Source organism: Anoplopoma fimbria, chromosome 1 (assembly GCF_027596085.1).
Source record: "Anoplopoma fimbria isolate UVic2021 breed Golden Eagle Sablefish chromosome 1, Afim_UVic_2022, whole genome shotgun sequence".
Classification (NCBI taxonomy): Eukaryota; Metazoa; Chordata; class Actinopteri; order Perciformes; family Anoplopomatidae; genus Anoplopoma; species Anoplopoma fimbria.
The window spans coordinates 17,207,467-17,218,727 of record NC_072449.1 but is presented as its reverse complement, the minus strand read 5'-3'; the positions used below and the strand labels follow the sequence as shown (position 1 = coordinate 17,218,727).

General features: G+C 39.3%; 2 protein-coding genes across 3 annotated transcripts; both read right to left on the bottom strand.

The window, feature by feature from the left end:
* Nucleotides 1-122: 122 nt before the first annotated feature.
* Nucleotides 123-6,742, bottom strand: LOC129106796 (tRNA-dihydrouridine(20a/20b) synthase [NAD(P)+]-like). 2 transcript variants are annotated; one of them, XM_054618143.1, is made up of 12 exons: nucleotides 6,402-6,742; nucleotides 6,198-6,319; nucleotides 5,937-6,054; nucleotides 5,453-5,575; nucleotides 4,932-5,162; nucleotides 3,173-3,277; nucleotides 2,920-3,020; nucleotides 2,513-2,660; nucleotides 2,293-2,428; nucleotides 1,755-1,857; nucleotides 1,515-1,615; nucleotides 123-1,207 (listed from the first exon to the last, which is right to left on the bottom strand). In XM_054618143.1, the coding sequence occupies exons 1-12, from the start codon at nucleotides 6,500-6,502 to the stop codon at nucleotides 1,172-1,174; spliced, it is 1,425 nt and encodes a 474-aa protein (XP_054474118.1). In that variant the 5' UTR covers nucleotides 6,503-6,742; the 3' UTR covers nucleotides 123-1,171. The 2 variants fall into 2 exon arrangements, with proteins under 2 accessions (XP_054474118.1, XP_054474035.1); XM_054618060.1 differs by lacking the exons at nucleotides 123-1,207; nucleotides 1,515-1,615; nucleotides 1,755-1,857; ... (2 more) ...; nucleotides 2,920-3,020; nucleotides 3,173-3,277 and adding an exon at nucleotides 4,216-4,812 and having other exon boundaries at nucleotides 4,936-5,162.
* A 1,285-nt stretch (nucleotides 6,743-8,027) lies between these two features.
* On the bottom strand, nucleotides 8,028-11,081 carry rflnb (refilin B). The gene is made up of 3 exons (XM_054601658.1): nucleotides 10,533-11,081; nucleotides 9,976-10,070; nucleotides 8,028-9,707 (listed from the first exon to the last, which is right to left on the bottom strand). The coding sequence occupies exons 1-3, from the start codon at nucleotides 10,728-10,730 to the stop codon at nucleotides 9,389-9,391; spliced, it is 612 nt and encodes a 203-aa protein (XP_054457633.1). The 5' UTR covers nucleotides 10,731-11,081; the 3' UTR covers nucleotides 8,028-9,388.
* Between the last annotated feature and the right edge of the window lie 180 nt (nucleotides 11,082-11,261).

Genomic DNA, 11,261 nt, shown 5'->3' with positions numbered 1-11,261 from the left:
TAATTTTCTTGGATTATTTTTGTAAAACTTCAAAGAATATCCTAAATGTAATACTTAAATAAAACTTTTAATATCCAATGAAATTATGCGTTTGTGTTATTTATTCAAAACAAGGCAAGGCATAAAGAAATGTATCTTTATTCAACAAATTGTACCTAAAAGGCACTTCTATAGGATTTCTGTTTGCAACAGAAATGTCGGAATACAAATTGAAAAGGAATTTTTGCGCAATAACCTATTAATTCAACAATAAAAAATTGTGTGGGTAACAGAAATATAACAAAAGCCCTACCCCCCTTTTCACTACACATACTGTACAACTCCTGCTTTAACTCAAAAATAAACGCTTGGGCAGAAAAATATACGACAATTAAAAGTTTTAAGTTAAGACCTTTAAAACTTATGTAAGATCATGAGTGGTTGAATCAGATTTTCTATCCCAACAGATATTCAGTTTTATCTATATCCATCTTCAACATTTACATTTATAAATTCAAAATACGAAGGGAACAAAAAGAAAACAAAACTTATGTACCAGTTGTACAGATCATCATCAGCTGGAACAAAAACATGTGAAGTTCAATTGTATATGCAAACTATATTTGCATTGCCATGCAAGCACTGACTGGATTTACATACCATTAAACTCAAAATGGGTGCAGCAGGTGTCCCTGCTTCATACAGAAATATGTATCAAAATACATTCATAGCTGTCACTGCTCCAGCCAGTGAAAAATATTGCACTCTACACTATGCACCTGGCTAAAGCCAATGACACAAACTATAAAGCGACACTCATCCTTCTTGCATATTTCTTTTAACATTTAAGTGCTCTGTGATCAGACCTGGATCAATTACTGAGCGAACTCTTTCCAATTCCCTCCCACAAGTATTCTGCAAGTCGGCAAAGTCACACCAGGCCGAAACAGGAAACCATCCAAGATTACTCGTTCCATTAAAAACAGTCCAATGCCCTAATAAAAATTCACCTGCATGCTTTAAAACCATTACGGATATCAGCAGAAGTTTCTATCTCAGAGGACATCCTGGTTTTGTGATATGCACTGTGACACAAGGTGTTATATGAAGGTAAAGCATGTGATGCAGTGGCTCTCTCGTGAATAAGCTCATTTTCGGTGTAAACACTTCAACTTTTAAGAATCTCACATAACTAGTCGTCTTTTTTGTTTCCACTATCTTGAAGATTCTGAAAAGACAAAAAAAAGTGAAAAGAAAATGTCAGTTAATATGTTATATAATATAGAAACAAAACATATTCCATTCATCTTATGTAAATCTAACTTGTATGTGTTTATTTAATTGAGATCCTGGGTATAAATGGGATTTGTTCTCTTAACTAGAATTAACAACCTTTTTTCTTTTTTCACTATCAACAACAAACCATAGCCTTTGACTTGATGAAGAAATGGACAGGCTTCTTAAAAACGTGTATTATTGAGGTAGTGAGTGAGCTAACAAGTCATTATCCTGTTGTGTGTAAGACTGAAAATCACCTGGAGCTCCTGATGTTCTTTCAGCAGTCTCTCATACTCCCTGGCGAGGCCATCCATCTGCAGCTTCATTACCACGACCTCTGACTCAGAGTTCTTCAGTGCTGGAAAGGAAACACACATATCAGCAAAGGGCATACTCATTGGCTTTAGAAGTGACACGTTTTGAAGTTTACAGTTCTATATAAAAAGACCAACTCAAACATTAAAATATGGGCACGGCACATGTTCATGGATACTGACCATCTCCAGAGGTCCTCACTTCTTCTTTCAGTTTCTCCACCTCTTTTCTCAACAGCTCCATGCCCTCTGCAGAAGCCTTATCACCCTTGCCTTCCATCAGAGTCTGAAATGCATGAAATGACATAAACCTCCAGTAAATGAAATACACCTCTTCATCATCTATGTGTAACTCTGATGTAAAATGTTCAGTGTGTGTGTTATTATCTACAGGTGGTTAATGAGGGATCAAACCCAGTGTGAGGGTTTGGTAGACAAACTTCTAACACAAGTGGTTTAGATAGGGTCTCCCTCTAAATGTGCGCTGAAACGAGTTCACATGCCACCTTGGGAAAACACTCTAGGGCATCCCAGGTATCCCCCCCCCCAATCAACACCTAAAATCTGACACTAAGCTCTAATGTTTCAGGTACATACAAATCCATTTCATCATTCAATAGTATGTCTGATCAATTCATTGTCTGAGGTATATTTTGCGGTTGTGGTTCAATCTAACAACAGTTATAGCTTTGAGTCTTGGCCCAATCAATGTGAAGCCTACCTGTTTCAGCAGCTCGTTGTCCTCGTTGTATTTCTGGGCAGCCTTGGTAGCATTTTCAGCCTGAGCCTGAAAAGCAGCCGTAGAGCCAGACGCTGATGCTAGTTGGTTAATCAAGGTGACCACTCGCTTCATAACCCTGCAAATACAATAAAACAACAGGGGTTTGAGAAACACCTTTAACATGTCATCCGGGCCTCAGTATAAGAGGGCAAAGACTCACAGCCAGAGGAAGACAGCGAAGCCAGAGATGTAGAGGTTCCTCTGGGCTCTGAACAGCTTCATGTGGAGGTGATCAAACATGTTCGGTTGCAGCTTGGCGCCTGTGCCAAGTTCTTTCGCTGAATATTTCCTCACCTCGCGCACAGCATCTAAATAAAGAGATTTAAGCAATACGCGCTTACCAAAATGCTTCCGTTTTTCTGCTATGTGCCATCTCATTCTACTTTTTAGTTTCTGTTAGAGCATTCAATAGTATGCCAAATGCCTCAATTTTGCCCCAGCTGACTGTTATTGTGAGACCAGTCAGTTCACACAATATCAAGTGGTCCGACTTGGAGTTACCTGCAGTATCTACAAGATTGTAAGAAAAAAAAAAAAAAAAACTGGCACATTTTATGTTTCACTTACCAAGGAAGAGAACAACGAGTATTATGATCATAGTGAGAAACACTTTGTTCCAGAACCTTGCCACACAGCTCCAGATCCTCAGCTGGAAAATACTCTGCCATCTGCAACCACACACACAGGCACATAATCACATTCATGTATAGACAGGCAGCATGTTTGAGTGTGTCAAGGACTTACTCTATGCAACATACAAGCCCCATCATTGTAATACAATCATGACTCACACGTATGATTCTGAGTGACTGTTTCTTACCTCCTGGCTGAGATGAAGGGTATACAGAGGATGACAAGGATGCCGATCTCCACATAGAGGAAGAGAGCCACAGCAGTCCATTGCAGCGTCATCTCTGGTGAGGGCCTCTGGGGATAACACGAAACTTTACAGAGGAACAGTGAAGAAGTGGGTTCAGACCAGCCTCTCAGATTATTCATTAATCTAACTAGCTTTAGCCAGCGTGCCATGTTGTTGTTGTTGTTTTTCTCCACTTGGACAACAATGCAGCCTCAGTTGGAAAACATGCCAACTTAAGCTCCTTGTCGACTCTCTGTTCAAAGTGCACATAACTCAACGTAAACTCGCAAAAGCTACAGCTACCTCTGGCAAACGCACATGATCCTAATCTACTTTACGTTACGTCGCATGACAACAACAGAAAGTATGTTCATAGCACGGGCTTCAGGTTTAAATGTTCACAACTTACCAGAAAATCAGCGAAAATATCCAATTAAACAGAGACAGTTAAGAGAGAGAGTGAACTTCTGGTCTTGATCACGGAAAAGTTTGTATGTCAGCTTCCGACTTCCTGTTCCGGTCGTTGGTTTCAGTCAAGTTACAGTCAGCTAATGTGAAGGACATAGCTTCCGGTTCGTTTTTCAAAATAAAATAATTTCAAGATGATCTTCTTTATTATAAAAATCATTTTTTTTCAAGGGCATATTGTCACAATAAATTAATTATGTCGTTCTTTGTTAATCGGTTCAGTAATACCTTTGAAAATTGAAACCGTCTGTTCTGACTCCTTTTCACGTGGAATCATTTGAACTTCCGGTATTTACCTTTTAAAACCAAATTACATTTAAATGTACAGTGAACAGTATTTATATTCATTATACCGCTACAAGAGGAACACACAAATAAGAAAAAAATATAATATAAAGTATATAAATATTACATGGAGAAGAATCATTCTACCAGTATCATCTTGTAGTTTATAGTCATTTTTTAAAATTATTTTCTGAATGCAAATATTTAATAAAATTGCCTATCACTAGTTGTAATATCTTTTTATTTGAATATTGCACTATATGGAATGTTCTTGTTGTAAAACTGATCTTGTGATCTTTGTGGGTGTGCAGCTACAATCATGTCTCATGTGGTAAATATTCAGCGAGTGGCAAAAAGTCTCAGTATGTAGCTTACATTTGGTCATACTGTTCAAGACAATAAATAATAATCACTAAATATGATTAGCTACATGATTACTGTTAAGGCTTAATGGTAGAAAATATAGCAATAAAGAAGAAGGAACATGACAGTGATACACCTCTGTAGCTTTGCAGTTTTATTAGGAATGAAAATAAAACTAAGTAAAAAATGTTAAAATCTAAAATATCACATTTCAATATGCTTATGCTCCCAGATCATGCACTGTCCCATATGTGTTCTGGAGGTAATCTATTACAGCTGAGGTACTGGTTAAAGAATTAAACACTTTCCTCTCAGGCTGGGAGCTAACCTCTCCAGCATGTAGATAAGATGGTGGTGGAAGCAGGTGAATTGAGTGCCCTGCTCAATAGCGATGTCCACCCAGTCCCATATACACTCTAAAGGAGTGTCCTCATAGCCGGAGAACATAGCAGGGTTTGTAAGCAATCCCCGCGCAGCCATCACACCTAATGAGCAAATCAAGACAAACAAGAAAATAACAAATTCAAAAGGGATATTGTAATTTTTGAATCTGTCATTAGTTGATAAGTGTACTTGTCATGAGTGTGATTTGTTGAAAGCAAACCTACCATCGACACCAGTAAGCTGGTAAGTGGACTCCACATCACGGAGGTGCTTTATGTCCCCATTGGCGATGACAGGGATGGATACGCTGTCTTTGATTGTCTTGATGGCGTCATAGTTGACTGGCTGGTGCCGTTCTTCTGCTGTGCGGCCGTGGACCGTTATCCATGATACACCTGCTGATTCAGCCTTCTGGCACAGATCCACTGTCTGCCTCAGGTCCTTGTGAATTCTGTGGGTGGAGTGAATTTATCTTTATTGTTGTTATTATTATTATTATTATTATTATTATTATTATTATGTAATTTTAACACAGCAGGGCACAGTTACACATTAAAAATGAAGTTATATGTATTCTTACATGCAAAATGTACAATATAATGTGTAGCCCAACTGATGATTGATTATCAAAAATCAGTTGGACATTTTAAAGTTGAAAATAATAAAGTTGTCAGTGCTCTCTGGTGGACAAACTATGTCATGTATAATCAAATGTAATGCCAAACTGGTAAATGTTTTTACCTTATTTTGATGGATGCTGTATAGTTTGGATTGTCCACTTGGTTTCTGACATGTCTGACCATGTCTTTTACAAGTTCAGGCTTGTTGATGAGGCATGCACCAAACCCGGCTGACATAGCCCATCTGAAAACACAACACAACAGTAAAGTTAATCAAACAACCTAAATAAAGCATTCTGACAGATTTGCAAGCATGTTTAGTGGGCAAAGGGTTTAATAGATCTTTGTAGATCTTTTACATTACAGTCATTTAGCAGACGCTTTTATCCAAAGCGACTTACAGTACAGGAATCCATTACAGTAACACTTCATTTGTATTCCAAATACTACTGAAAACAGAAACATTTTACTTGTAATACTTTATTAGAAGTTAATGATTCAAACAAACTATTAGGTTTTGATCCTAAATCAAAATGCAGAAATAAGAGAAGAAAAAAAAAAAGGGACCGACCAAAAAGGATCAAGCCTACTCTCAGTAACTGTACCTCTGTGGACAGCCACAGTTGAGGTCAACTCCATCTGAGAAAGGAGCCACCACACAGGCTGCATCAGCCAGAGTCTGGGCATCAGGGGCCGCAAACTGCACTATCAAGGGCCGGTCACCTGAGGAGAACAAAACAAATTAAAAAAAAACATGGTAATAAAACATTCATAATTCATCATGTGGCTAGATAGACATCTCTGTGTGTGAAGATGCTGTGCATTACAAGGAGACATCATTGTAGAGCTGCAACGTTGCTACTCACTCTCATTGGTGGTGAATTCACTGTCCCTGGCTTTGACAGATCGCATGAAGTCAGAGGCAACGATCATTGGGCTGAAGCAGATATCACAGTCGTATTTCCTCACCAAGGACCTGAATGCAAGCCTATGGGAAGTTGAGTTTCAGGTTTTTGTTGCACAAGAATAAAAAACAACTGCATTACAGAAAGAGGACAGACTCCACTTACTTTGAATATCGAACCATTGGTGCACATATTTTCAGGACCTTTCCCTTCTCAAACATGTCCATGATAGTGTTGTTTCCGTTAGAAGTCTCCATTCTTATCATCAGCCAGCTAACATTAGCACAACAGGCTAACTTACGACAGTAGAGTTGAAGGGTGGGCTCTGTCGTCTGACATCTATGTCCTTGTTTAAAACACGAGGTCCACCTGGATCTACTCCATGAAAGCCCACACAGTCACATGAAGATACACGTATATAAAACGCTAGCTAGGTTGATAATAATAAACAACGATGCTTTAGTCCACCATGCTGGAATAAAATGTGGGCGTATTTACGACCTCTGAACCCATTTTACGGCATACAACGCAAAAAGTTTTTGCTTATTTAATTTTTTTTCAAATCTTAAACAACACCAATGTAGGTAGTTTATATTGTACAATTCTGTCATTTTATGTTATAAAATATATTTAATTAATTAATTTTTTCGATGTCACAGAGATACATCTATGCGTCATACGTATCCAAGCAATGCTGCGTTCAGGTTCTGTGGGTAAAATGTAAATCTTGAGCTGTCAAATGGAAGCGGATATAATATTTCATTAAGTTTGTCCAATTTGAAGAACTGGCTGAAAACGGGCACATTAGACACGTGTAAAGATATACAAACAATTTCAATGTCCTCAAAAAGAGCTTTTTATTTTCAGACGTGTATCTTACATAGCTATAAAATGTGAAGGCAACATATAAATAAGACAATAAGCTGGACAAATAAAGTTCAGTGCAAAGTTAATTAACTTAAATATATGAAAAAAATGCCTTTTCTATCCAATAATCTCAATTCTTAGGAGGCTGTAAAAAGCCAATTAAAAAAATGATTCAAGAGGTTACCCAATACCTACCGCTTCTAAGCTCTCAACAGCTCAATGGTGCAGGCATCTTCTGAGGAAACTCCAGAAATGCTCATGAGTCATTGAATTTATTGATTAAGCAAAAATCCTGCAGAATTTGTTTACACAGGCTTAAGCGAATCAGTAAAAACAAACTCAGCAGTCAAAAGATAGAGAGTTTACATGTTTGATGTCATTTTAACTTGTTTTTTGTCATTTTAAAATACAACAGATGCAAAATTTGGGTTGATATCTGAAGGGGCTTTCTGATATGTTTTCTATTTTGTCCTACTAGATAAATTTTCCCAGATGACACATTTCCTAAAGACCGGGGCTGCATTTTAATCTGTTACTGTTCTGTTGTCTTCGTCCCAGAGACTGTGATGTATAATGAAATGTTGATACTTGCTCAGTTGCATGTTATCTCAATTATTATCCCCCCCCCGCCAATTCAACAGAAAATACATATTAATTAAAAAAAAAAAAAAATCTATAATGTTGAAAATGGGATTTGAAGCACTGAATCATCCTTGACCTGGAATTAAAGCAAGTGACCTGTTGTACTTCCCCCATCTGGCCACAGGAGGGCGTTAAAGCAGCAAAATTCTGAAGACGTCCTAAAGGGGAAACTTCAACCTGAACAGATCAACAGCACACCCAGCTATATTCTAGGACATCTAGGATTTGCAGATGTTTCTATATATATATATATATATATAAGCAAGATATTTGATTTGTGGCATTCAATGCTTCAAAAACCTTAAAATGTTTCTCTTCAAATTAAAATTACTTGATATCCCAAAAAATCTTGTGAACAGTTTATTTTATACAAAACATTTCAGGGATCAAATTTTGTTAGCATGTTTGTTATTGTGTAGGCCAAAATAGCAAATAATTACCCTTCTCTGTCATCTCTTAAAAACAAACAAGGAATTTCTCCTCTTAAAATAAAAAAATGTTGAACAGATGAACACTCAAACTTGCACTGAATAAGTGACTATTATCAAAAAGAAGAACAAACAGTCACATCAATAAGGCACAGAGGGTATCACAAAAATAGCTCTTGCATGACTGTGGTGAGACCCGTTAAACTGATAAAATCCTAGAACTTTTAACTCCAACAGAATAAATACAATTTCAATCCAAGTCAAGCAAAAGAAAGTAAAGGCAGTGGAATGCAGCTTGTTATTTTCACTACTAAGCCAGTGAGTGATATCAAAAATAATATCCACTTTTCAGTAAACTCCACACTCGTGATCCATCTATACTGCCTATTTAATAAGTTTGTTTACCCTTACACATCCCAACAAACATTTTCATAATACATTAAGAATCGCAGCCTTAGACAGTGGTCAGAGAGAAGGCTTGGGAAGAGCTTAGCTTGTGTCTATGTTGTGCAGAAACACACAAAACCCTGTGAAGAAACAAAACACGTGTTAGGTATTTTCACCACATCCTTTGTGCAGTGTGTAATAAAGTAGTGATTTCTTAGCATGCAGCCAAACTCAACCACATTTAATTTCCCCTTCCTCTGTCTTACATACGAGTAGCTTTGAATCATATACCAAGATAGCAGTTTTTTAAAAGGAGTCTTCTCTATGATCGCTAACAAATCATTTGAACTGAGACAGGCTTCATTGTTTGAATTTAAAACCAATCACTCCACATATTTAACCAACTTGATGTGACATGAGGAGAGAGACTACGCTGGGGGCAAAAAAACTATTCTCTTCATCCAAGTCCATACGAGTCAATTATACAGCAAGTAAAACCATACAAATTAAATCAAATATGAGCATGCCTCTGGAAACCAACAAGCAGTAAAGTAAAGCCTTTAATGAAAACTTCAACTGATAGATCATCCATTGTCAGGAATATAACCGTGAAGACATGGACTGAATGGATGTTTTATCCACTTTGTTCACGTCTTGTCATCTCTGATATCCATAACATCACAGCACAGGTGCTTCCTGTCCACAGCTTGGAAGTGTACTTAAAAAGAAAAACAGGCTACACCTCTGTACAAAGACAACACAGCAGGTCAATAACAGCCAGCTTTGGGGGAGCTACAGTAAACGGGCTCCAGCCACCTGTCCCCTCCCTCACTGAGGGAGCTCTCTGCGACCGGCCGCCTCCAGCTCCACACTGGAGAAGAAACGTTTGGCTAGCCGGTGGCAGTCGTAGCTCAGCTCTGTGGTGTAGAGGGCACTGGTTTTCTTAGCGTAGACAATGGTGGTGCTCTTGAAGCACTGTGGCCGATGGCGAGGCTGGAAATCCAGCTGTGTCTTGTAGTGGCGCCAGGTACTGTGGGGCACGGTCATAATGGTCTGCCTGCAGTGTTCAAGGCCCTGACCCGTAGGCTGCAAGGCCACGCCCTGGATGAAGTGGCGGTCCGAGCCGTAGTGCACGGATGAGGTAAATCTGTTAAAAGAGGGTAAGTGTAATGGTTTAAAAAAAATTAAAAAAACACAGTGAAACTAGTCTGCAGCCTCCTGCACCAACTATCCATCACACTACAAAGCAATGTTTGTCCAAGTCCACTGTTCTCTTGTATGCGTATGTACACACTTTGCATTTGTTAGCTCCCTTGGTGCATATTCAAATAAAATGACCCCGTGGTGTGCCATTTTTGTGCATATCCTCAAAACAGGGTCTAATGTTGCACAGAACAGGTCATATCAAAACCCACCTTATTTCCTTTGACGGTAATGGATCAAGTGCTATTCCTTCCCCATAGGACAATGGGTGTAGCTGCTGGAAGGACCCAGAGGGTAAAACTGGAACCTGCAAAGATAAAAATCAGCCCCACAGTCAACACATGAGGAGCCGATACTGTCAAAGTTCTCATAGATCCAGTTCAGTGCTGAAGTGGCCCTCTTCTACTTCTCCTCTCTGGATGTCATGAATGTTATTGTCAAGAACATCCACACACATTTGGTTTTAAAATGACACCTTTCAGAGGTAGCAACACAGTGTGCATGGTGTGACAAAATGCAGGTGCTAACTTCAAGTGTGCAAAGGAAACAAATATTCCAATGCAAGAAAGCCTGCAATTTGCAGGGTAAAACTACCACATAACATTTATCATTTGTGGAAACTTGCAGGCTTGTAGTATAGCAACTCTTCAATATAGTGACATTTAAAATAACTACTATGCATTGCATTTAGTGGTCGGTTGCCTGGCTCCAAAGAGGAGGACATAAATGGCAGAAATCACAGCGTTAGTCAGGTAGTAGTGTTACCAACCAGGGAGCCCCTTCCCTCGTCTTCGGACACCGGGCTCACTCCCCCGGGTTTGTCCGCAGACACGGGCAGCAGCCAGGCGCTGGGGCTCGGGCTCGGGGGTAACCCGGAGTCCGGGCTGTCAAGTCCTCTATCAGCCCTGCAGCTCATATCCAGTGGATCTCCTTCACATGCATTTGGCAAGTTCAACCTGCCGACCATTTCTAGGTAAAAGTTGCAAAAGTCCAGCGATTTCAACCGTAGATTGCGCAAGAGAAATGCAATCAACCAACAGCGGTGTTACTGCTAACCTCCTCCCCGGACAGGATGCACGGCTGTCCGCTGGAAAGTTGATCAACCTCGGCGGTAGTTTAGTCCCCCGATCTCCAGCCCTTGAACGTACCACAGTTAAAAACGGTACTTTGACGTTTAAAAATATCAAAGCATGACCCAAATCCTGAGATATATATATATATATAAAGAGATGGGAAAAGTTAATCCGCTGTGGACTGGGCAGGGAGGATGTGAGAGGTCCTTCCACCCGCGGCTCGTCTTCAAACTTCTTTCCCTCAAAGGGGCCTTCAGATCCACGCACACAGCAAAGGAAACGCCTTTTGGAGCATTTGAAGGTCCCGATTGGATGGAGGATAAGTGGGCAGCTGCTCATGGGAACTTTTCCAGCCCCTCATTCAAAGTTGGATCCTGGTAAAAATCGGGCTGATATTTTTCCAAATTTCAAATAAACATTACACA

What these genes read in the sequence shown, in the direction of transcription:
- LOC129106796 (XM_054618143.1), bottom strand. Translation starts at nt 6,502, where the DNA reads ATGATAAGAATGGAGACTTCTAACGGAAACAACACTATCATGGACATG. An exon ending in CTTACTGGTGTCGATGGTAG is followed by an intron (nt 3,278 to 4,931) that starts GTTTGCTTTCAA and finishes TTATCCCCAGAG; the next exon opens with GCCCTCACCAGAGATGACGC. An exon ending in ACTCGTTGTTCTCTTCCTTG is followed by an intron (nt 2,661 to 2,919) that starts GTAAGTGAAACA and finishes CTCTTTATTTAG; the next exon opens with ATGCTGTGCGCGAGGTGAGG.
- rflnb (XM_054601658.1), bottom strand. Translation starts at nt 10,730, where the DNA reads ATGGTCGGCAGGTTGAACTTGCCAAATGCATGTGAAGGAGATCCACTG. An exon ending in ACGAGGGAAGGGGCTCCCTG is followed by an intron (nt 10,071 to 10,532) that starts GTTGGTAACACT and finishes TTATCTTTGCAG; the next exon opens with GTTCCAGTTTTACCCTCTGG. An exon ending in TTACCGTCAAAGGAAATAAG is followed by an intron (nt 9,708 to 9,975) that starts GTGGGTTTTGAT and finishes CTCTTTTAACAG; the next exon opens with ATTTACCTCATCCGTGCACT.